The following is a 27420-nucleotide window of genomic DNA, read 5'->3' as shown; positions in this document are numbered from 1 at the left end:
GGAGTGGAAACAAGGTATAGTGGAAGAAAGGGATTGCTATATTTTTAAAGGTTTATGCTATTTTCGTAGTAACAGATGATACAGATATAGCAGGCGTTCCTACTGCACCCGCTGGTACATGCCAGCGGGTGTGTTAGAAATCCTTTTATTTGTATTCCATCTTTGTGAGATTGATAAGGACAAGTGCTACATAAAGATTATTTGAAGTCAAGGATGTGGCTAACTTCAGTAGATAAAATTACAAGGTGGTTATTTCAAGTAAAGATGTGTGGCTAACGCCAAAGATAGAGATTTTGAGATTATATGACAGATAGCCGTCTTGGGCTGAGAAAGGATTCGGTCACAGATATTCAAGAATCTACAAGGTTGGTTACCATATTTGTAAGACGCTATATTACGCCAGATTGACACTAGTCATACATTATGTCATATGGATCTAGAAAGACATTCGGTCACAAGAATGAGAATAGGATGCCGACTATTCTCTGTATAAGAAGACTAGAATCAGGTCAGAGACAGGATAACAGGAAGGTTACAGGAGGACATGTAGAGAGGGATTCCAAACCAGAGGCAGAACATGAAACACAGACAGAGCTCAGTGCACATCCAGTGAAACTTATACACGGTACAGTGCCTAAATTGACTGCAGAATCAGACAAAAACTCAATTTGCTTCTGGAACCTGAAAATAACAAGGGGGACGAACAGAACTTTAAATACAACAATCTTCCGTAATACTTTCCCTTCACCTGCAGACATGTGAGTATCTGTACTGGTATATACCAGGTTTTAACTGCACTAGGTTATATAAGCATTTGCTTTGATATTTTAACCCCTTCTGGGCTTATTTCACATAACACTAGTATGCATTTAGCGTAGGGACCTGCTATAATGAGACTTATTTTGATCAATAGAAGTCCCCAATGAATTTACCAACCATGATGAATCCAGAAAATACAAAATCAGGAAGTTCATCAATTGTCCAAGTACAGGAGTAATATATCTTATTGATCATAGAATGGGAACAATTCCCAACGGGGTGCTACAAAAACTCATCTGTGAATGGTGTAAATGTGTAATATACAGAATCAAATTGTCATGTGAAGACGGAAAATAATAATTCTTCCAAAGGTTAATGTCCCGTGGCACTGTATACTGTGGTATATGTAAGTTGATACTGTTCTTACACGGAATATAGATGGGGATGGAGGAGGGGGGCTGGCAATCTTCCCTGGTAGCAATTATAAGCATACCTAGTAACTATGTACTGGAATCCCTTACCTTCCTCATGTGATCCTCCTGCTCTGTGTGACTAACAAAATCTCTCAGATACACACGGTCCACTTAAAAAACAAAGAACCATAAATACTATGAGTCAACTACTCACCGGATCACCATGAATCCGTCCTGTATGGCGTGCGTCGCTCCCAAGATAGCAAACAGCAAACGAAGGAGGCAGGAACAAGCACTGCAAAGAATCCGGGCTGGAGGCGGGTTAAGCATGAGCTAATTTATTCAGGCATCAAGCCTCAGGACATACGACAAAACCAGTAGGTTCCTCTGATGCGTTTTTTTGCCGAAAGGCACTTTATCCAAATGATAACGTGCCTTTCGGCAAGAAACGCATCAGAGGAACCAACTGGTTTTGTTGTATGTCCTGAGGCTTAATGCCTGAATAAATTAGCTCATGCTTAACCCGCCTCCAGCCCGGATTCTTTGCAGTGCTTGTTCCTGCCTCCTTCGTTTAATATATGTTATTGTCTGTACATGCGCGAAAAAATACGTCGGAAAGACACGACGCTTGTTTAAAACTCGTGTTCCAGAACATTTAGGGTCAATAAGAAAAACTGGAAGTACCAGTAGCCAAACATGTTACTACCATAGATCGGGGATTGTGGATCTTGCATTTGTCAGTATATACAGTACATAGATCTTCCTCACACATTTGTCTCTGTTTAACTGACCATTACCATTGATGCACCCCGCAAAATTATTCAGGAGTGCCGCGGGCGGTTGCAGGGGCCCCGCGCTCTTCCCCCAAGGCATTTTAATTAATGCCATGAGGCCTCTGCAACTAACTTACCTTCTCTTCAGTGACGCGTCACCATGGCGCCACGGGGTCATGTGACATCACGTTGGCATGGCAACGTGACGTCATGTGACCACGCGACATCAGTTGACGCCGGGAGCCGAAGAGGAGGTAAGGGAGGGGGGGCACAAGCAGGGAGGGAAGTAGGAGGGGGTGTGCAAGCAGGAAAGATTGTGCAGCGCTGTTCTAAACTACCTTTGCTTGATTTATACAATATTCCTTGGCTGAAGCGGGGGTTCCTACTTGGTGCTTAATATTAATACAGATCTGGATACTGGTGATAAAGATTAAATTGATTTGAAACAAAAAAAGTATCTTGATAAAACAGATTTAAGAATTAATGAACAATTAATGGAATTTTGTTAAGAGAATAATTCGAGGCTTAAAATCTCTGAAAATTGTAAATTACAGATTTCTTTTATAGCACTCAAAGGGTTAACAGTTCCTGAGCTAGTCAAATTACACCCACAGCTCAAAATAACAGGCATGATTACAGCACATGGAGAGGTGTCATATTCCAGGGGGAATATTTTGAAATGTTTCTACTGCAAAAGACCAGGTCATATAAAAAAAGAATTGTGTACAATTTTTAAACAAACAGAAAATATTGGGGACAGAAAAGGGATTTGTCTAGTTTACAGCTCCCATTCCATATGTACCTCTGATATCAAACAGATTACCGACATTGTAACCAGTTTTACAGAGTTTAATGATTCGACACAAATAGGATTTAGTCTGTAGTCAGGACAGATTGTCACAGGAAGCAATGGATTACACATTGTCAAATAATGCATTGAGTTCCATTACACAGCTGATGCAATATGACAGACAGCCACAGAGATAAACATACAAAATCAGGATGCTTCTCTGCACAGAGGTCAGAGATAGGGGCAGTTAATTGAAAGAACCAGAGAATAAAACAGGACAGGTTTTTCATACTAAAGGAAGTGATATAGTTGTTTCTTTGGTTAAAGCATTGGCGTTAACAGCAGAACCTGTTTTCTGATCCTATTTTAATTGCAACAGTCAGACATACAGATACACAATTTCTTTCCTTTGCTGAGGAACAAGTGGAAAAATGACTATTGATTTTACTCGAGTTCGTTTAAAACCTTTTGTCCGAGAATTGGTTTTTATGTCATGACTGGGAATGGGGAGTTGTGTTCTGTTGTACATCAACATATAAAGATTTTCTTTACACGTCACAATCATTACATTTTGGGTCACATAGGGCAACAGAGATTGATAGAAGTGCTCAAAGGAAAATTATTTTGGGATAAGATGGAAGATGCTGTACAGAAGGTGGTAGAATCATGTCTCATTTGTGCACAGGCCCAAAGGACAACAACCACTAGTAAAATGCATTGCACCTGCAGATGGTCCATTGTCCACATTGCAAATTGATTACATTGGTCCCTTAGCTTTAGGGAAGAATGGGTTAACATATGCTTTGATAGTGGTAGATGTGTTTTCAAAATGGTAGAAGGAATTTCCGGATTGGAAAGACAATGCAATTACAACAGCAAAGGCTTTATGGGAACGTGTATTCCCGACGGGGTTTCCCACGTATTCTGGAGTCAGACAGGTGTACTCATTTCACAGGTCAGGTCATAAAAGTTACATGGGAAATTTGGGGAATTAAAAAAAGATTTAATGTTCCTTATCTACAATCAGCTGGTATTGCGTAACGCATGAATCGGACTTTAAAATCCAGATTTGCAAAAATGTTGCTAGAAAAAAGGTAGCACATGGGTATAATCATTACCTGCTGTTCTCACGAGTGGCAGAGGAACCACTTCATCGAGAACTCTGAACACACCTTTTGAACTCTTGACTGGTAGGAAAATCACACTAACATTTCCACTTGAACCATTTTTGTCTAACCCACAGAAAGATGCTGTTGCTGAAAACCAGTTGTTGCAATTGTTACAAAGTAATCTTCAAAAATTTTTACTGCGTGGTGTATCTAGAATGCAAAAGACCTCCTCCTGTCCTGAGTTTTAAAAATTTTCAAGGGAGGGAAGATGATAAAATGTAGGAAAATAGGTCCATGGCAAGCAAATTATGAAGGACCTTATAATATCATTAACATTATGGGTCAGAAAATGTTAAAGGTGCAAAGATTACCTGGTTATGTACACAATAAATGCAGATAGCAAAGTTTTTGGGTCCACATGGACCAATGTAAATTATATGTACCGATATAATGATACTGCTTTATTTTACAGGTCTTAGGTGATTGTATGATGGGTGATGGGTGGCATTGGATGATCGGAATCAAGAAAAACTAGAACAACAAAAGCTACACAATAGAAAATACTTCAATGACATCTATATCCTGTCAATTCTGACAGTGAATATCATTATTGCCATCCCCTTAGGGACTGAATAATTTATTAAGGAAAAAACAAAAAAATATTATTATGACTATTAGCAAAAAAGTACAAGGTGGTATTACATCTCTAGGAATACAATGAACTTTGTCAGAGGAATTCATATTTGCTCTAAATCATACAGATTTATGGGTAAATAAGTGGTTGGGATGTAAAAAGGATGTACATTATGTACAAGTACCTTTTTAATACCCATAGTAGGAAAATAAAGAGTTTAACTTCCTATGACAGTATTAGGAATACTCATTAGCAATACTCACTTATATTATAATCTCCAATATCCTGATTTTGTTTTTGACACAATTACAGCAAGACTTGAACAAGTAGACCTTTCTCCTTGTTTACATTTTAATTCTAAAATAATTTGTTTACCACCACACCAAGCCAAGACTAATTATCATGCATGTTTTCATAATCACACTTCATGTTTAGGTCGTATTGAGACAGTACAGAATGTCACGGTCTTGTTACTCCTGCAGAGAAAGGAAGGGCATGTGTACAGATTGCTATGTATAAACATTCCAATGTTTTATTTAAAGGATTGTATTGTATTGGAGTCAATCCAATAGAAATATATTTACATGAGATCCAGGTCAATATGTCACAAATTCTCTTGCGAGATGTAAATATAGTACCGTTACAAGTTAATGTATCTCAAATAATTCAGTTTCCTTGAGAGGAATGAACTGAAGAAATAAAGCAAGTTGGAGGTTTTACAAAAACAATTAAAAGAAGCAGAAATTGTTTTTCAACATGAACAGGGTCAATCGAAAGAAATAGAACTTGGATGGTCAGTAATGTCAGAATCAGCTTGGTGGAAGAAGTTTAAAAAAAATCTGTTACAATGTTATCAAAATCTTCTGTAGCATCAATTTTGGGTCATTTTTTTCATTAATCTTTATCATTGTACTTTGTGTGTCTTATGTATTGTTTTTCAACCATTTTTAATATGTATTATGAAAATAATGTGTAGCCAGGTTCCCTCCGGTCCCCCGGTGTCTTTATGTGTTCCCCTTACCTCCGATGATATGTGGGATGCTGTTGGAGGCGTGGGGCTGCTGCTGGGGCGAGAGCGTCGCCGGGGGCTCAGATGGCTGTCTCTGCAGAGCGCCGCCATGTTGGTTTGCACGTGCGCACCCACGAAGGTTCACGCATGCGCAATGAGACTAGCGGCGGCCATGATAGTTGCGGATGCGCAGTAATGTTAGCGCACGAGGCGGCAATAGGAAAAGGCTGCAGACAGAACTACGACTCCCATTCTGCATAGGGAGATGCTGCCACGTGGCTCACCACAACCAATGGGATGGCTGGGTTGCTCCTGGAAAGGGAGGATAGATCTGGCATGCTGGGACAGGAATCTGGGAGTCAAGACATGGACCTAGAAAGTGCCGGTAGGGTCCAAGGAGCTGTGCTCCAGGCACTAGGCCAGACGTTGGCCCAAGGGCCCAGTTTGTCCCCTGAGACACAGTAGAAGAACTTATTTGTAATTGCTGTAGGGAAGGCCTTTCTCACCATAGCATTAGTGTGGGAGATACTGCAGGACACTGCCTGAAGGAGAGTACAGCTTGCTATCTGAGAGCAGATCAGGACTCCATATTATAGACTGCTTGTAAAGTGCCATCCGGCTGGAGGCCCCTTTCAGAGAAGTCAGCCTGAGGATCTACTCAAGAGAGGAGCATCAGACTGTGCCGCGGAATCACTTTGGGGGTCTACAGATCGCTGCTGTTTATCCTGGTCTGGACCAAGACAAGGGAGGTAATTCAAAGTGCACCAACGGGCCCCAACACAGGGAAGCGCGCTATCCCCTCACACACTTTGGGAAAGAGACACTCGGTGGTTAAGTGCCAATAGACATTCAGTGTTTAGGGGACATTCACCTGGACAGTGTTACTATTGGGTCATATTCTGGGGCTGTGTTACTGTGTTATGATATGGTACATGCATTACATAAGAGTTTAGTAAATACTGTTCTTACACAAACGTGTGTAATTATTGTGTATGTTGGTTCCGGTGAGGGAATACTCCCACCACGTTGGGATCCCTTACCGGCGGGGGCGCAGCACCGTGAAGTAAGTGTACCCAAGGCTCCCATTGGCAAAGGCTCAGGCCTTTTGTTATCCAAACAGGTGATCACAGCACAGGTAGTTTCAGTACCCAATGGGTACAAGGGCTACAATTGTATAGACAGATAAAGGTAGAAAGGATTCAAGAAGAAATAACTGAAAAAATGATAGACAGACATTTACACAAGACATCAAATTTCTCCAGCAAGAATTCTTTTCAATAATCTTTTGGCATACGGTCTTTGAAATGTTTGAATGTGCTATGAATGGTGCGTGATGGTTGCAGGGACTTTATTTATAATTTTAAAATAAAATCAGAGGGGCTGTTATAAATCTCATAAAGATGGAATACAAATCAAAGGATTTCTAAGGACAGGTGCTACATAAATATTATTTGCAGTAAAGAATGTGGCTAACTTCAGCAGATAAAATTACAAAGAGGTTATCTGAAATAAAGGAGGTGTGGCTAACTCCAAAGAGAGATTTTGAGACATATGAAATGACAGACAGCTGTCTTGGGCTATCTGAGAAAGGATTCGGTCACAGATATTCAAGAAAATACAAGGTTGGTTACCATATTTGTAAGACGCTATTACGCCAGATAGACACTAGTCATAAATTATGTCATATAGATCTAGAAAGACGCATGTGATACCATATTCAGTCACAATACTAGGAATAGGGTGCTGACTAGGGAATTTACTCTGTAGAACAAGACTAGAGAGTCACAGTCAGGACAGGATAACAGCAAGATCATGGGAGGACACGGAAAGAGGGTTTCCACCCAGGGAAAGTGGAAGTTACCATCTTTGAAAAGCATGAGACATATTTGATGTGAACGACCATATATCTGCTATACATATGTAAGTGTTAACTTCGGAAAAGTAAACTTTTCTTTTGTGCGCTAAACCGAATGTGGAATTTTTATATCCAGCTAAGATATAATGTATTGAAGACGATATAACAGGGTGCAATAACTCGTTAGCCCTGCCCCTTTTCAGGGCACAGCTAATGTCTGGACAATGGTGTCTGCTCCGGCTGAAGCGTTGTGTGTGTACTGCAGCAGCATGCCACTGGGAGCATTAATGGCTTCTACATTTGCACGTTGTATGGTAGAGTAGGGAGGAGGAAGAGTGAGGATACCGGCTTTCATGAAGACGTGAGGTTTGGGCATCCTTAATGGAATCATTCTATATTGTCTGTAGTACTGTAGTAGCCGTTTGGACTGTTTTCATTCAAAAGTTACCATTGATTTCAAGGGGGCATTTTGGCTGAAAACGTCCTGAAGGGCCGCTACAGACAATATAGAATAGGGCTCTAAATGTGTGTTGCATGGAAGGGAGTTCACTGTCAAATCCACCAGGAGGGTTTTGATGGGAGTAGTAAAGCTTTTCAACACATTCCTTTTCATTTATACTTAACAACTCGTAACTGATCCCAAAATAATTCCAGTATTTTTACTTCATCTAGGCATGATCACTTACACATTTTATTAGTGGATGGGTGCAGTGTGTGTTAAATGTCCTTTGTCTATTCTATAGATTACTCCAGGATAACAGAACTCAGCAATTCTAGTATTTGCACACAAAAAGAAATGTTTATTTTGAAGATAAATATTCGCATACAAAAATAGTACAAAATGGCGATGATGCCCAAATAAGTTAGGATAGTGTCAAATATGGTTGCATTGTTTTCTTTGGGTAGAAACCTTCTGTTGCATCTTAGTATCGTGATGTTAAACCATGATCCTCATCTCTCCTGATCTTAAACCATCTCTCCCTTTCAGCTAAAACTGCTGGATATTTATCCAGATAAAACTACCCAGTCAGCCATCTTAACTTTAAGTATTATGTCCTAACATGGTATTTACATACAGTATGTAGCAGGCTCCCCCTGGCCCCCCTTACCTCCGCAAGAGAACAAGGACCCCCGAAGTATGCCGGGGAGCTGCGGGGGCAATCGCGTCACCGGGGGCTCCCGGTAGCATACACAACAGGGTGCCGCCATCTTGGATGCGTTCGTGCATGCGCGGAGGTTCGCGCGTGCGCAGAAGAGTTGCAGCGGCCATTATAGTGAGCGCGAGGGGCAGAGATGGCAGGGACTCCCCAAGGTCGCGCATGTGCAGAAGAGAGCAGTGGCGGCCATTACAGCATTGCACACGCGCAGCCGACATAGCGCACGTGGCCCCAATAATAGAAAGGCTCTCCAGGGACTACTGTTCCCAGCAGCCCCAGGGGCTGGAACCCAGGTGACACCAGGGATCAAATGTCAGAGATTCTCCTGAGCAGAGAGATATACATTGTTGCGAGCAGTGAGAGAGTCAGTTGGATCCAGACAGATTGGGGAAGGTTGTGTACAGAGAGCAGTGCTCTGCTGTACTAGGCCACAGAGAATACCCCAGGACCAGGTAGGCCCCACTCCCCACTAGGTTTAGTGGGTAAGTTTATAGGGACGGCCCCTTAGGTAGGGACCCTGCCCTTAGCCGAGAGTGAGTCTAGTCAGTGACAGCTGCAGTGCTGTGTGCTCTGACAAGAAGAAACAGTGTGGCTTGCAGTGCAGCCACAGCAGTTAGTTTGGCAGTTTCAGGAAAGGCCCCTTTCAGTGCAAGGGGGGGGGAGAGTTGCTTTCTACAGTACAGTGTTATGTGATATCACCGGTGCCAGTTGCATGCGGTGATCGTGGCCTGCGTCTGGGCTCAGACAGGCTCTACTGCAAGAGACACTCTGCGGGTGAGACGCTCCACGAGGGAGACCCCTCACACGGAGGTGGGACACCGCGGAGGCGGATTCCTGTTCCTGCGTCAGACCCTTTTCGAAGTTCTTTACACCAAGGCACGGACGTGTGCCCGGGCAGGTATCCATCTATAAGTGCACCAACTCTACACGTGAGCAGCGCTGCCACACATCTGGGTGGGGGTCCAGGACACTGGGACGCTGGTGCCGAGCACCCGATTATTGTGGGCACTGTATGGTTGGGTTACTATTGGGTGGAGAGGCCAAGGGCCTGTACAAGGGGATATTGGTGCCCTTGCACCCAATGTATGTTGTTATGCATAGAGCTGTTGATCTTATACTATATTAGTGAAAGCACTGTATGCCTTTCTGGATGTCCGGTGTCCCTAGGGGAAATCTCATTGGTCCCTTGGGCCGCCCGCCCCCGCACACCTCTCATTGGCCTGAGGCGGAGTGACGACACACACACACACACACACACACACACACACACTAGGAAGGGGGGGGGGGTGTTACATACGGTAGCTTGGGGGGCGCACAATTATGTAGGGGGGGCGCGAGCAGCTTGCAGGGAAACCTGGGGGCGCTCCGTGCGTCTGCTTCTATGTGTGTGTCTTGCAGAGGGGGCGGGGCCAGAAGATCCGTGCTGCTGCTTCTATGTCTGTGTCTTGCAGAGGGGGCGGGGCCAGAAGATCCGTGCTGCTGCTTCTATGTCTGTGTCTTGCAGAGGGGGCGGGGCTTCTCTCTGCACACAGACAAGCCCTCCTTCTCTTCCTGTCTGCTTCCCGTTTGCAGCAGCATGGGGGGTTGGGGGATCGGAGCATGTCGCCCCCCCCAGGTGAAATTGTGGACTGATTAAGTGTGTGTGTGTTGGTGGTGATGGGGGGGGGAGTGATTGAGTGTGTGGGGGGGGGGATTGAGTGTGTGTGTGGGGGGGGGGGGATTGAGTGTGTGTGTGTGTGGGGGGGGGATTGTGTGTGTGTGTGGGGGAAGTGTGTGTGGGGGGGGATTGTGTGTGTGTGTGTGTGTGGGGGGGGGGGGCGACTGTGTGTGTGTGGGGGGGGGGGATTGTGTGTGTCTGTGTGTGTGGGGGGGATTGAGTCCCCCCCTCCCTGCCCTTTGCCCCCCCCCCACCCTGCCCTTAGCCCCCCCTCCCTGCCCTTTGCCCCCCCTCTCTGCCCTTTGCCCCCCCTCTCTGCCCTTTGCCCCCCCCCTCCCTGCCCTTTGCCCCCTCCTCCCTGCCCTTTGCCCCCCCCCCCTCCCTGCCCTTTGCCCCCCCTCCCTGCCCTTTGCCCCCCCCCTCCCTGCCCTTTGCCCCCCCTCCCTGCCCTTTGCCCCCCCCCCCTCCCTGCCCTTTGCCCCCCCCCCCTTCCACTCCATGCCCCCTGCCCTTCCACGCCCGGGCAACGCCGGGTATATCAGCTAGTACTCTATATTATGATACTGTGTGTTATGTTACTGATGCCTATTGTAAACCCTTTAAGCCATAACCTTTGGTGTGGGATGGTTACTTTATGGATGTTCCTATGTGAGAGCCACTCTACACTCCTAGAATCTCACATAGGTGGAGGCGCTGATTGAAGAAACTTTCCAGAGAAGCACCCCAAGTTCCCAGCAAGCGGAGGCTCAGGCCTCCTGTGAAACCTGCAGGTATACGCACCACACCTGGTAACATATAAGTTCCCCCTCACATACACTCTATATGTGATTGGGTGGGGGAATACCCGTTACAAGTATGTTGTACCATACATGTGATACAAGATCTTCATATGAACATATAAGGAACTCAAGCTTATCAGAAAGGATTTCGTCAGCTATACCAACGGCTGTCAATTGTAACTCAACGGTCACCCTCTTGGCTCTTCAGACCATCATATTCCCCTCTATTCTGGTTGTTAAAATAGGTTAACCACACCTATTTTGCTTAGAATACTTTCACTTAACTAAATCTACAAATGATTTGACTTTTCCAACATAAGATCTTCAGAACTCATTCTGAGGCTTGTTTTATAGTTGTCGCGCGTGCACGTGAAGCACACTGTATAGAATTCCGTGCTCAGAGCAACAGATGACGTCACACCCCGATTGTTTTTCCCCCAGAAATATTTATATAGATTTATATAGATGTTTTTATCTAGCAGTGCTGCGTTATCTAGCAGTGCTGCGTTATCTAGCAGTGCTGCGTTATCTAGCAGTGCTACTTTCAATGTTGCTTGTGTGTGGCACATTTTCCTACCCCCAAACAGAATGAGGTACTTCAAATAAAGTCACTGCAAAGTCTTGGCCTGGAGCGCTTACTTTTAATATATGAAAAGATATACATATATACACACACACACACACACACACACACACACACACACACACACACACACACACACACACACACACGCATATCAGCTCCTCTGCAGATCAAATGGCAAAACAAATGCACCATACAGTACATATGTATCAAAGAAAAAATCCTATTGATTTAAATGGGATTTTATTTTTCTTTGCTAAATACGAAACAATGGTTTTGCACCAGAATTGCACCAATTTTGCCTTGATACATATTTCCTGATGTCTTTTTTTTTTTGCAGGTATGTACTTTACTATTAAAATGAAAAAACAAAACAAAACAACATACCAGTCAACACTTGGGGTGTCGTCCTGCGGCCCTACGTCCTTTGTATGCATTTCAGGAGCAAAGCCTTCTGCAATACATTTCACTAAACTGTTTATTAGGGAGACAATAGTTTCTTTTGATCTTGAGATTTAGGCCACTTTTATTATCAGTATGCTGAAGCATAATTAAATTGATCATTATCACTTTTGTTAAGAAGGTTAATGTCTCATTCTAAGGAAAACATGAGAGAAAAAGACACCAGTAATAAAAAATCCTAGCAGTCTTAGGGTGACCAGACTTTCAAAATGAAAAACCGGGACACATTAAAAAATAATTTATAAAACAAATGATATCACGTGATGCCCCCGTTGCCATGACAACGAGACACTGACGTCATGCGGTGACATGTTGCCATGACAATGTGGCATCACGTGATGCCTCGGCACCATAATGCGTCCCGTTGTCATGTTAACTGGATGCCACGTGACGTCACGGAGTGTCTCGTTGTTATGGCAATGTGCATTACGTGACGTCGCGCAGCCATGTTGACGGAATTTGGAGGGGAGGATACAGCCAAAGGTAAGATAAATATATAATAAATAGATCTAAAAAAAATAATGTTATCTCCACACAGAGCCACTGACACACACACACACAGCCACTGACCCACAACGCCACACCCATACACAGAGCCACTGACCCACACCGCCACTGACCCATACACACACCCAGAGCCACTAACACACACACAGCCAGTGACACACACACAGCCAGTGACACACACACACAGCCAGTGACACACACACACAGAACCAGTGACACGCACACACACAGAGAACCAGTGACACGCACACACACAGAGAACCAGTGACACGCACACACACAGAACCAGTGACACACACACACACAGAACCAGTGACACACACACACAGAACCAGTGACACACACACACACAGAACCAGTGACACACACACACAAACACAGAACCAGTGACACACACACACACACACACACACAAAACCAGTGACACACACACACACAGAACCAGTGACACGCACACACACAGAGAACCAGTGACACGCACACACACAGAGAACCAGTGACACGCACACACACAGAACCAGTGACACACACACACACACACACAGAACCAGTGACACACACACACACACAGAACCAGTGACACACACACACACACACACAGAACCAGTGACACACACACACACACACACAGAACCAGTGACACACACACACACACACACACAGAACCAGTGACACACACACACACACACAGAACCAGTGACACACACACACAGAACCAGTGACACACACACACACACACACAGAACCAGTGACACACACACAGAACCAGTGAGACACACACACACACACACACACAGAACCAGTGACACACACACACACAGAACCAGTGACACACACACACACAGAACCAGTGACACACACACACACACACACACAGAACCAGTGACACACACACACAGAACCAGTGACACACACACACACACACACACACAGAACCAGTGACACACACACACAGAACCAGTGACACACACACAGAACCAGTGACACACACACACAGAACCAGTGACACACACACACACACACACACAGAACCAGTGACACACACACACACACAGAACCAGTGACACACACACACACACACACAGCACCAGTGACACACACACACACAGAACCAGTGACACACACACACACACAGAACCAGTGACACACACACGCACACAAACAGAACCAGTGACACACACGCACACACACAGAACCAGTGACACACACACACACAGAACCAGTGACACACACACACACAGAACCAGTGACACACACACACACAGAACCAGTGACACACACACACACAGAACCAGTGACACACACACACACACACACACACACAGAACCAGTGACACACAGAACCAGTGACACACACACACAGAACCAGAGACACACAGAACCAGAGACACACACACACAGAACCAGAGACACACACACACAGAACCAGAGACACACACACACAGAACCAGTGACACACACACACAGAACCAGTGACAGACACACACACACACACACACACACACAGAACCAGTGACACACACACACACACACAGAACCAGTGAGACACACACACAGAACCAGTGACACACACACACACACACACACATACAGAACCAGTGACACACACACACAGAACCAGTGACACACACAAACACACACACACACACACCTACCTTTCACTATGGAGCATGGGGGGCAGCCATCTTGACTGGTAGCAGGCACCTCACTTCCGGCTCTCACTGCTGAGGCTCCGCTGACACTAACCCCGCCCCCACCCTCTGCAGCTAACCCCGCCCCCACCCTCTGCAGCTAACCCCGCCCCCACCCTCTGCAGTCAGACCGGCCTCCGCTCTCCTCTCTGCCTGCATTATGTGCTCTCTGCTGCCCCCCTTCTCTGATGGCCAAATCTGGAACAGCACAAAAATCCGGGACATTTGAAAGATTGCGGGGCAGCCGGGACAGCCATTAAAAAACCGGGACAGCCATTAAAAATACGGGACTGTCTCGGCTAAACCGGGACAGCTGGTCACCCTAAGCAGTCTGACAGAAATCTCATTGCTAGCTCCATAAACCCTGGCCTGTTGGGGGGACAAAGGAGTTAGTTACCTCAGAAGTTTGAAGAGGTTATTTGGAGGAAGCCTACAGTAGGTCATAATCTCTGCCACTGACTTCTATTCCATGTGCTAGGGGAGTCTAAACCCCCTTCAAAACACAAAGGGGCAATCCGCCCTAATCCATGAAAAAAATAATGTTTACCATTGCAAAGTATTTTTTGCTGGAGAGAGATAGGGGTGAAAGAGATGGGAGAGGGGGACAGAGGGAGGAGAGAGAGTGGGGGGGGGAGAACGGGGGAAAGATCCCCAACAGGATCAGAATTACTGGCTATTAGCATATCTCCCAGGAATCTCAGGTATGCTCCTTTCTGTGCACAAGGAACATTAAACAAAGACAACAGACGAAGAAGCCCCAAAGCTACATCCAGTATGACAGTACTATCTGTTTTTTCTTTGTCTTTTCTCTTAAATACCAATTTTCTATAGTCTTTTATCGTTCTTCCGCTGCAGAAGAGAGAAAAGGAAAGAAAACAAACCCTACAACCAGCAGCATAGGATACTGGATATGTATGCGGTGCCTAAAGGGTTAAAATGAAGAAGCACTATGGAGGCATTCACAAAGCAGTGATAAAATCAGTGCATTTGCGTCCCATTATGCATTGATCATGATTTAAGACATGAGGCCAAAAGCAGGATTCACAAAGAAACTTAGGCCATTTTTTTAAGTCCAATAAAAAAAATGCATCGTCTAACCTGTTTTTTGCATCAGTGCTATCGCAGTATAAATTCTATAGCGCGATAACTGATAGAAAAAACGAGAGCCTGTAAGAGCTGCATGGAGACGCTGTGTCTCCATGCATGGCTCGTACAGCCGATCGTGCATTAAAAATATTGGTTTTGATAATAGTGTACATGAGCTGGGGGTCTCCTGAGCTGAACCGCATTGATTTCAGCTTTGGGGACCCCCTACTTCCCGAGATACAGGCCCCGTTATGGGGTGCTGGTATCCCCCTGTGCTTTTAAATCTCCCACGTCACGTGACCGGGGGATTTAATTCCTGTACTGGGATTCCGGCACCCCATAACGGGGCCTGTATCTCGGGAAGTAGGGGGTCCCCAAGGCTGAAACTAATGCGGTTCAGGAGACTCCCTGCTCATGTACACTAGTATCAAGATCAAAATAAAAAAAATTAAAAATTAATAACCGTAGCGGCTATCTGCTATGGTAATGAAGCAGCTTTAATTTAATTTTCATTAATAGTGTGCGGGGCAGGGGGTCTCCTGAGCTGAACCACATTGATTTCAGCCTTGGGGACACCCTGCTTGCCGAGTTTCAGGCCCCAGTATGGGGTGCCGGTATCTCCTCCAGTATTTAAATCCCATGGTCACGTGACGTGGACAATTTAAAAATGGCGGCGATGCCGGCACCTGATGCCTCATACCAGGGCCTGTATCTCGGGAAGTAGGGGGTCCCAGGCAGAAATCAAAGTGGTTCAGCACAGGATACCCCTTGCTAGATAGGTATATAGCAAATCAGAGGTGATGGGCTAAAAACCTGCCTTTCTAGGACCCTTTATATAGGTGAAAAGTCTGATTCATCAGTTTATTTGCTTGATCCAGAGGAAGGCAAACAAAAAACCCCAGTCATATCATCCAATGATCTCTCATAAGGGGAAAAATAAATTCCTTCCTGACTCCAAGAATTGGCAATCGGATTAATCCCTGGATCAACATTCTTCCCATCTTTACTTATTTGGTATATCCCTGTATACCTTTCCTATCTAAAAAGATGTCCAATCTTTTTTTGGAACAAATCTATTGTATCTGCCATCACAGTCTCCACGGGTAATGAATTCCACATTTTAACTGCCCTTACGGTAAAGAACCCTTTAATTTGTTGCTGGTGAAATCTCCTTTCCTCCAACCTTAAGGGATGGCCCAGAGTCCTTTGTACTGCCCGTGGGATGAATAGTTCCTTTGAAAGCTCTTTGTATTGTCCCCGAATATATTTGTATATAGTTATCTATTCCCTCTTAGACGCCTCTTTTCTAATTTAAATAAATCTAATTTAGCTAGCCTTTCCTCATAAGTTAGATTGTCTTTCCCCATTATTAATTTGGTGACTCTGCTCTGCACTCTCTCTAGTTCCATAATGTATTTTCTTAGAATTGTACTCCATATTCAAGGTGTGGTCTTACTAATGCTTTGTAAAGGGGCATAATAATGTTTACCTCCCTTCCATCCATTGACGTTTAATGCAAGATAAGATCTTGTTTGCCTTTGCAGCTACTGCATGACTTTGGGCACTATTGCTAAGCCTGCTGTCTACAAGCAAGGCTAAATCCTTCTCCATCAAGGATTCCCCCAATTTATCCCCATTTAATTTGTAAGTCGCCTTTTTATTCTTGCATCCCAAATGCGTAACCTTACATTTATCTGTATTAAACCTCACCTGCCATTTACCTGCCCACGTTTCCAGTCTCTCCAAGTCCTTCTGAAGAGAAATTACATCCTGCTCTGATTCTACTACCTTACACAATTTAGTATCAAAAGCAAAGATGGAGACTTTGCTCTCGATCCCAACCTCAAGGTCATTAATAAACAAGTTAAAAAGCAGGGGTCCCAGTACCGATCCCTGAGGTACTCCACTCACGACTTTAGCCCAACCTGAAAAAGTTCCATTTATGACAACTAATGTCTGTCCTTTAACCAGTTTTCAATCCAGGTGCATATATTATTACTGAGACAATTTGCTTTATTTTGTACACCAACCTCGTGTGAAACCATATCAAAAGCCTTTGCAAAATCTAAGTAGACCACATCAACTGCATTACCCTGGTCTAAATTCCTACTTGCCTCCTCAAAGAAACAAATAAGGTTAGTTTGGCATGATCTATCCTTCATAAATCAATACTGACTATTACTAATAATTTTGTTTTCCATTAGGTATTCCTAAATATTTTCCCCACTATTGAAGTCAGGCTTACAGGTCTGTAATTCCCCGGTTGGGATCTAGCTCCTTTTTTAAATATAGGCACCACATCTGCTTTACGCCAATCTTGTGGTACTGAGCCTGTGGAAATGGAGTCCACGAATATTAAATATAATGGTTTGGCTATTACTGAGCTTAACTCCTTGAGAACTCTTGAATGTATGCCATCGGGGACTTCTTCCTCAGTTAACCAATTGTTCATTAATATGGAGGTTGTGGCTTACTCCTGCAGCACTACTATTGAACTTGATTCTTCCCTGGTAAACACAGAGGCAAAGAATTTGTTTAATATCTCTGCTTTTTCCTTATCTCCAATAATCTGCCTACCCATCTCACCCTGGAACAGTCCTATATTTTCTTTTCTCATTTTTTGTTATTAAGGTACTTTAAGAACTTTTTAGGGTTGATCTTACTTTCTATTGCAATCCCTTTTTCATTATCCATTTTTGCTAATTTGATTGCCCTTTTGCAATTTTTGTTACATTCCTTATAATTCTGATACAATGTCTCCGTCCCTTCTGACTTAAAGAATCTAAACGCCTTCCTCCTCTTGTCCATTTCCTCCCCTACCTGTTTATTTAGCCACATTGGTTTTGACTTATTACCCAAGGGTATACACTAATGAGTGTGCTTTTCTTACAATGTTTTAAAGACTGCCCATTTATCTTCTACATTTTACCCTTCAAAAACATCATCCCAGTGTATTACTTGTAGATTAGACCTCAGTTTATAAAAATCTGTCTTTCTAAAGTTTAAGGTCTTTGTTGAACCCAAGTAATCTGTTTTTTTGATAATTTATTTCAAATGAGACCATGTTATGATCACTGTTACCCAAATGTTCCAGGACTTAAATATTTGTTATTACTTCTACATTGTTTGATATTACCAAATCCAATATTGCCCCTCTCTTGGTTGATTCCTCAATAATTTGGGTAATATAATTGTCTTTAAGCACCCCCACAAACCTGTTTCCTTTTGTTGTAATGCTAATCTCATTTCTCCAGTCTAAGTCTGGATAATTAAAATCCCCCATTATGCAAACATGACCCAGTTTTGATGCCTTCTCCAACTGCAAAAGTATTTTCGCTTCCTCAATCTCACAGATATTTGGTGGTTTATAGCATATCCCTACAAACATTTTCTTTATACCTCCACTGCTAATTTCTATCCACATGGTCGCTACATTTTCATCATTCCCTTCATATACATCATCCCTTATAATAGGTTTTAGGTCCGGTTTAACATATAAACATACTCCACCTCTTCTTCACATTCTCCATATTCTTGGTATTCGGAACAAAGCTCTATCCTGGATCTCATCCTACCTCTCCCATCGTACTTTCAGTGTCTCTTCTGCTAACACCTCCTCCTCTATTGATCTCTCTGTGGGGGTACCCCAGGGCTCTGTCCTGGGACCTATTTTATTTATTTATTTTTGTCTGCATTGGAGTTTGTCACTGCCAGGAACTCTCCTTTTCCAGGTGCACTGGTAAACAGCAAGTATCCTTTGTAATTTTACTTATACAGTGGTGTGCAGCATTATCCTTGTTCATATTTATTTGATTACCACATGTATTACTACTGTGAAGCGCTATGTACATTAATGGTGCTATATAAATAAAGACATACAATACAATAACCTCCCTTTCTAATTGTTCGATTCTTCCGAAAAAGGGAATAACCGTCTAAATTAACTGTCCAGTCATGAGTTTCATCCCACCATGTTTCAGTAATGCCTATGATATCATACTGCTCCCTTGCAGCTATTAATTCAAGCTCCCCCATTTTATCTGTCAGGCTTCTTGTATTAGCAAGCATGCATTTAAGTTTTTTTTGAGCCTGTACTATTATCTTATCTGCTCCTTCCTTTCTGCGCCAACTTGGTTTAGTCTTTAAAAGTTTTCTAGTATTATCTGTATTTACTATGAGTGTCTCGCTGCTTGTCAAAGTCGCACATGCCCCAGTCTACCTCCATAACCCCTTATTTCCTCTTCTATTCTATTTAGTTTGTTATCTGGTTCATTCCCCTTCCCCCTCCATCCTAGTTTAAAGTCTCCTCCAACCTTTTTAACATTCTCCCCCCTAGCACAGAAGATCCCTCTTCATTGGGATGCAATCCGTCCCTAGAATAAAGATGGCACCTCTCAGAAAAGGAGTCCCAGTGCTATAAAAACCCCAAACCCTCCTTCCTGCACCACTTTCTTACCAATGCATTAACCTCCCTGATCTCTGACTGTCTCCCTGCAGTAGCGCATGGCACTGGTAGTATTTCAGAAAATACTACCTTGGAGGTCCTTGCCTTAAGCTTTTGGCCTAGATCCCTGTAATAATTTTTTAGGACCCTCCATCTTTCTCTAACTTTGTCATTGGTGCCAACGTGTACCAAGACCACGGGTCAATCCCAGCCCCCATAAACACAGCCCACTCCCCCCCCCCCCAACGATCTGTCTACCCAATCCGCACACAAAAGTCACATGGTTATCCACTTGCACATTTAATTTTTTCGGCACAGGATTGGTACAGCAGGGCAGCGGGGACCCCCGGACAACCGTGGGGCTCCCGGACACCTGCGGGGAGCACCTGGAGGCCCACGGGGACCAGTGGGGACAACCCGAGGAACCCCGGATACCCATGGGGTCCCCGGACACTTGGGGGAACCACCCAAGGACCCCCAGATACCCGCAGGAACCATCCGAGGACCCCCAGACACCCGCGGGGACAACCCAAGGACCCCCTGACAGCCACTGGTATCAATACTGTGCAGGATTTTTTTGTTTATGCATGTCTTAATCTATTTTGTGCCAGACTCTAGCTGGTGAAAAAATGTGGTGAGCTTTTATAGTACGATTCAGTTATCACTGCTTTGTGAATAGCTGGAAACTGGAAAAAAACAGTGGGTTTGCCATTTTTGGGCCTATCGGGAGACTTCTGTTTCACTGACTATTTATGGGTTATAAAAAGCCATTATAGCGCGATACTGCACTGTTATCACTGCTTTGTGAATAGCAGAGCAGGCAGTACCACACAATAAAGGCATTTATCACCCTGTAAACTACTTATCACTGCTTTGTGAATAGGCCCCTATATGTGCTTTGTACGAGCTACAGTGCAGTTAGAACTGGTTAAAATAGTATTGAAGCATATCACCATATAAATAAATGCAGAACGAATATATCAAAAGAATTTGCACATGCATATATGCATACAAGCAGATGAATTGTAACTAAGTTATATAGACAGAAACAATTGTTTCATTCATTCATTGTGGGAGAGAAAACAGAAACTGTTAGGGGAACAACCCCAAACTAGAGTTCTCCTATATATGGCTACAATTAGCTTCTTGATAGCATATACAGTACACTATTTATGGCTATCAAGAAGCTAATTGTAGCCATATATAGGTGAACTCCAGTTTGGGGTTGTTCCTTTAACAGTTTTTGTTTTCTCTCCCACAATGAATGAATGCCTAGAAAAAGACAAAGAATTGAATTCATACATAGAGAAAGTCAGATGTTGTGGATAATATGAGTCAAAATGAGACTGGTAACAGTGCTTCAATCTGTCATTATTAGATGGGATGATTGAATGAGACGGACATGATGCTAGAAACCCACGCATTTCCATTTGTCGTCATTTACCAAAAGCTCACAAATCTACAATTAACCCTCCAGGCATTTCCATTATTTTGGGTATTGATTCTATGCCCCAAAAATTCTCAGTTTATTTATTATTAGTTACAAAAGTATGTAGTGAATCTCAAATCATATACCAAGTATAGCTCTCATATTTTGGACAATCTCTCAAATACAATGGAATAGTGACTACCTATGAGCAACTCTTGCAGTCGCTTTACACCTGTATTGAACGTAAAAAAGGTATAGAAGCCTTACAAAAAAAACTAGACCAAGATAGCGACTGCCCGCCAATTCAGAGAATTTCCTACATTAAGCATACTATTTATACTCACACACAATTATGATTTTTTAAAACATTATTTTAGTTACAATCTAACACAGAACAGGGGAGTAACCCAGCACTCAATCCAAAAAATAAGGAATTATACGTGAAATGTCAAAAAGAGTTTTTTACTGAAATAAACAGTTCTACACACAGGATGTGAAAACACTATACACTGAATATGTCAAATATGAACCGTACAACTGACCAATACACAATAAAAGTAAAATTGGCGCAACAGTGTACAATGCGGATAGAACATGTGGTAAGGGAAAACAAGGGATAAGGGAAGGGGAGGGGGAAGGGAAAATAGGGAAACAAGGGGGGCAACGTTTTGGGGTGGAAAGCCCCTCCTTTTGGCCTGTTCCACAAGATCTCTGCGATCCAAGGTTCTTCCATTACACCCTATTGGGACAGTCTCCCCGACACAATGAATAGACATAGCAACCTTATATTGTAACGCAATAATATAGCACATCATATGATATTATCATGACATTTACCATGACCTAATTGCACTAACACAGACCGAGATTCTACTTCTTTGTCAACAGCCCAGCAAAGGCCAAAAGCATGTTCTAACAATGCACAGTTCTTTCACGTTAAGGTTTAAGTGAAACAAGTCAATTTGTACTTTACCGTATTTCCTCCGCTTCTTTCTCTGCTTGCTTGCGTGCCTGCTCTCCAATGATTTCATCGCAGATTACATCATAAGGTTTGTCTGATGGATGTTCACCCATGACCCAGACCCAGACTTCGTCATCTGCTGCAAGATGCCAATGTACCGATTTCCTAAAAGCTGAAAAAAACCCATAAATAAGTACATTTCCCTTCACTATGTAGCATAGTGTTTCTCAACCTGGGTGCCAGGGGTCCCGTGGCCCCAAGCGAAAAACTCAGCTGGCTGCTAAGCGGGCACCCCGCGCTGCATAGAGACATAAGAAGTTCACATGTTTGAGGTGTGTGAAAGGGTTGGAGGAATGAGGGAAGGAGTGGGATTTTGTTTGGGGAGGAGAGGAGTGTGTATGTGTGTGTGTGAACTTTGTGTGGGAAGGGGGGAGGCAGGCAAGTGCTTTTTGTGGGGTGGGGGGAGAGGTATGTGGAGTAAGTGAGAGGAGAGGGAGAATGGAGTATTTTAGGTTATATCTGGAGAGTGGGTGGGGTGCGATAACAGAAACTGTGACATCATCCCCCACTGGGCAGTGTGTGATAAAGCAAACCAAGTAGTTGTGCCGGTGGGTGGGGGCAGTGTGTCCCACCTCCCCTTCTCACAGGTGAGAAAATGATTAGAGAGAGAGGTACAAGATGGTTGCACTCACTTACATCTAGTGCCTTACAAGGCATATACTGTGCATGGTAAAAAAAAATTACAATAAATATGTCAGATCACAAAAGTGGTCAAAATACCGGCACTGGTGAAAAAGAATGCCATGCCCTGGACTGTTATGGTATCCCTGAATAAAGTCTATCTGGGGTCCAAAACGCCAGGCTATCCATTGTTATATGGAGTAATAAATACTTCAAAATATATATTACTATACTCCTTGTTAAAGGACCTACGTCCGAAACACGTAGGAGGGTGGCACTAACCCTGTGGGTGATGTTTATTTGATTAATAAATATATTGATTTTAACCATCTGGCTCCCTGGCAGTGCGCTGCTGTTCTCTTTTTGCGTTGGATCTTCACATCAGCGGCTGGACACACCATCCGGGACTCTTGTAAGCTCAGGAGTGGGTAAGAAATTAGCTTTATTTCTCAATAATTACAAGTGTATGCAATACCAGCTTTTATTTCGTTTGACTCCAATGAGTTAACTTCAAGTGGATTGATTTACATCTAGCTGGTTCATTTCAGGAGACACTTTCTGATCAACTGACTGAAAATTCACTTATGCTATCCATCTAGACCCACTCCATAGTAGAGCATTACTCCAGAGCCTGCATTTATATCATTGATTAAGGATGGTATATATTCGACACTTTGGAGCACCCACTTTACTATATTTTTAAGGATATTCCTGCCTGAGTACAGATAATCCAATTAAAAATGTGTTTGTGCAAGCATATTCTTAAAACATGGACTGTTAAAGGTCCTTGAGATCTTAAATTAGGAACCAACATTTTAATCCACCCTTCCTCACCATATATGGATGCATGTCCATCCAATCCATACTAATATGTCTACTTTGGCTGCCTCCTTCCCTATTCTATTTTATCAGTCATACAACTCTTTCAACATTGCCAGCACCCTTTGGATCTCTCTCTTCAGTGTTACCACCTATGTGAATGAAATACTACTTCTCCTGTCCTGATATGTCACTCCCTGGGCATATATATCCTGGGCATCCTTGCTATACAATCTGAAAGTTGGAAACTATAATGCAAAGGTTAAATTCAGCATCAAAAATAATTTTGAAAAATAATCTAGTATAATCTACCTGGAAACATTTGCCCATTTAAAAATTTACCAAACAATAAAATAAGTCAAATAAAATATTATACTGAAAATACAGGCTCAGATATAGAGATTCCTGTCCCTGTAACCACTGCAAAATGCCTAGAGGTGAGCATTTACTTGAGCAATTATCACCTAGTGTGCCAAATATTGCAAACATGTTAAATCATTATTTTTTCGGGAATGGAAAGAACATTTTCCAGAAAGACATATCCTAGTTTTGTCACACACCATTTTTTTTTAAAACTAAATAGTGTTCAGACACAGTGTCCTATCAATACCAATATCATCCTGCAGTAATCTGATTTCTGATAAAGTAGTGGTGCCCCTCACCAGACAGCCCTTTTCTTTACAAGGATAAGAACTAGCATTAACCTCGTTAATTTCCACTCCAATGACTCCCAGATTCCTGAGATACTTAACAGTAAACTTAGCACCAGTACTTCCTTGTCTTTAAGTCCCCTGCATGTTGCACGCCAATTGTGTTTCCCTGCAGAGGACAGTACTGGCCCTACTTTTAGCGGTACGTATCATGAAGAAAGTGGTTCTGGGAGCTCAAAATAGCATGGTCCAGCTCCCCTGAGACCCACCCAGATATATATTTAAAAAAAGGTTTAAAAAAACGTTAACTGGCGTAACTGCTCCTTTAATATAGAAGTCTCGATAACGGTCTAAAAATAACAATAGTAAAATGCCAGCGTAACCATGGGTAAACATTCTTCATTATGTATCATTTGGATCTGTGTAAACCAAATCTTCTTGTTTCTTTGTCTTCTTAATCCTGCCTTTATCTACCTTAATCACTCACTGTGTGTATTTTGGAACCTCAGGTATATATACACGTATTGTTTTTTAGTTTATGACTTATTTTTACCTCAGGTTCTCCTATACAGTACTTATGCCTACTTAGTTGCTGACACAAGATAAAATAAGGAAATACAACAAGCCACCATTTATTGAACTGTATATGTTCTTGGGTCATGTGAGGTTACATGCAATCCGATAGTGAATGTGAGGGAAAACAACGCTTTTCTAACATGTCTTTCATGCTAAAGAGAACTCTCCTGTTCGATGAGGTACAGTAATACAGGAAGAATTACTTACAGTTTGCATACAGGCAGTATTACCTTGTTATGCTTTTATAACATAAGCCTCCCCATGTATAGGTAGTGCCCACTTTGGAAGAACTCTGAGTGATCCGGGGGCCAGTCATGTTATCTGTTATTAACGCTTTCACCAGAATTAGCTTTTGAGCCCTTCTGAGCACATACTGATTGTCTACAAAATGTCACGTGCAGCCCTTTTGTACACTACAGTACGATATGATAAATACTAATATTTGAAGAGATTCAAATAATAATATCTATCCATGAAGGAGATAGAGGGGACTGTTATCGAACCAAGATTCTAGTCCAACAGCATTTGGTTCTGCTCCTTGTCGTATTACTCACAAATAAGCAGCAGTACTGTACATAGAAAATAATTTCTGTTGAATGTTAAAAGATATTATTCATCAGCTGACCGGTTTCAGCACACTTAGCCGCCATTTTCAAAAGCACACCACCCAATGTAGTACAGCTAAATTGTAAAGCAGCAGACCTGTCTGATCAATATTTAACTCCTTTTTCTAATAGCATTTTAATTGCGGGGTCCTCCGAAGCTGAAATACCTTGGTTTTCGAGATACATTATGGTGTAGTTACCATTGCTCTCTTTCCCTTTCGAAAGTTCAATATGGTGGTCAAATCTCGCAGGTCCCACTGGCCAAAATGAAGCCCTATTGGATGGCTATTTAAATGCCCTGGAAGAAAGAGCAACTACTCTAGTAAGTAACCTGGGGTCCCCGTAGCTGAGAATGACATGGACACCAACGGTTCCAATGCTGTCACAAAATATTAGTTTGTTGCTTTAAATTTACCACATAATTAAAATTAATGTACATTGTACAGATAATTGCAACAAAACAATGTGCTCCCCTTCACAATTTAAAAGCAGCCCTATACTCAGGGCTGCTGACAGATTTATATGTAGAAGCACATGCACACCGCTGGTAGGTGCTGGAGGGGGGTACTTAGTAGCAGAAGGACTCTGTAAGGCTCTGTGCGTCTCGCCGTGGACCCCTGCGACCCATTATGTACATTATGCTCCTCTAAGGATTGCTGTATATGCATTTATCTATATGTATCATGTATCCTTTCAGGTTCTAATCCTATATGTAATGCTGCTAGCATAAATACAGCCTCCACCATTTTTTATAATTAGATGACACTGTGGTTATACTATTAGTTTGTACACTTTATTTGATTATTTTATTTAATAAAACTGTAGTCACATTACACTTGATTGTTTATTTAAGGGCTCTCACCCCATCACGATCATTCAGTCCTCCTTGGGCATCAGGCTGTCTTTCTTCCACTCCAGGGCAGGTCTGATGCCTGAGGCCCGCCCCCCCTCCTCCCCCGTGAGGGCGTGATGACGTCACCAGGGGAGCCTCTGCTGCCAGTGAGGGGGCGGCTCCCTGAGTTTCCAGCTTCCTGCAGGACAGCCATCTTAGCCTGTTACAGGCATTGGGGAGGCTGTCTCCTCCTCCCCTGGTGGTGCATGATGTCATCACGCTGCGTCGCGCTGGCGCCCTGACGTCACGATGGGGGCGTTGACATCCAGGAGCAAGGCAGCAGTGATCGTGGGGGGGTGAGTACCCATTTGTGTATATATTGTGGTATGTTTAACATGTTCTGTAGCCCTCTCCTTGATAAAGGCAATCTATTTGCCGAAACGTTGGACCTTTGGTGGCACAATAAACTGCACCTTTAGTAAGACCGTGTGCCTGCTTCCATTCCTTAGCTGCTGACAGATTTCCCAGGGCTAGAGTTTTGACTGGGCCACCACATACATACTTACCTTGGGGGTGGTCTCAGGCCGCCAGGCCCTGGCTTTCCCCAGCTGCTGCGGCCTTCCTCACTCTCCCGCGCCAGTCATCTCTCTCAAGCCGGTGCGTGCCGGAAGTTGGGCCCAGCTTCCAGTGCACACCAACATATGAGAGATATGCTCGGCATCGGAGCGTGAGGGAGGCCCACAACTGGGAGAGCCGTGGCCCGGCAGCAACCAGAGGCCCGGTAGCCAGACGCAAAAGTTGTGCCCAACTTCCAGCACTGGCCGGCCGCTACCACCGCAGCCACCAGGCCCAGGACACTTGTCCCTGCTCTCCACCCCTGTTGGCGGCCTTGCCTATACTTACAAAAAATAAATGTTTCCTTTCTTTCTAACAGAGAAGACCATTTTACTGCTGTATTTACAGTAGCTATAATCACCCTTCCTTCCACTGCCGTGATAACAAAAAATGTAATAGGATTGTCAACTAATCATGCATTTTATTGATTTATTTTTCCTTGATCTTGTTTTTTTTATATTTATTGTTTTAAACATGAAAACATTGCAGTTAATCCAGAATTACATTATATACAAAGGATGTAGCATGCTTTAAATAGGTTCCC

General features: G+C 43.3%; 1 protein-coding gene across 2 annotated transcripts in view; it reads right to left on the bottom strand.

Annotated features, from left to right (window-relative positions):
- SH2D4A (SH2 domain containing 4A) overlaps positions 1-27420 on the bottom strand; it is a 127875-nt gene that overhangs the window by 41081 nt on the left and 59374 nt on the right. For both annotated transcript variants that reach the window (XM_075605256.1, XM_075605263.1), the window contains exon 3: positions 22111-22270. In XM_075605256.1, the coding sequence (XP_075461371.1) occupies positions 22111-22270 (160 nt within the window). The remainder of the gene's footprint in view (positions 1-22110; positions 22271-27420) is intronic.

This window comes from Ascaphus truei, chromosome 1, assembly GCF_040206685.1.
Source record: "Ascaphus truei isolate aAscTru1 chromosome 1, aAscTru1.hap1, whole genome shotgun sequence".
Classification (NCBI taxonomy): domain Eukaryota; kingdom Metazoa; phylum Chordata; class Amphibia; order Anura; family Ascaphidae; genus Ascaphus; species Ascaphus truei.
The sequence above is the reverse complement of the archived record's forward strand: the minus strand, read 5'-3'. Positions and strand labels throughout refer to the sequence as shown.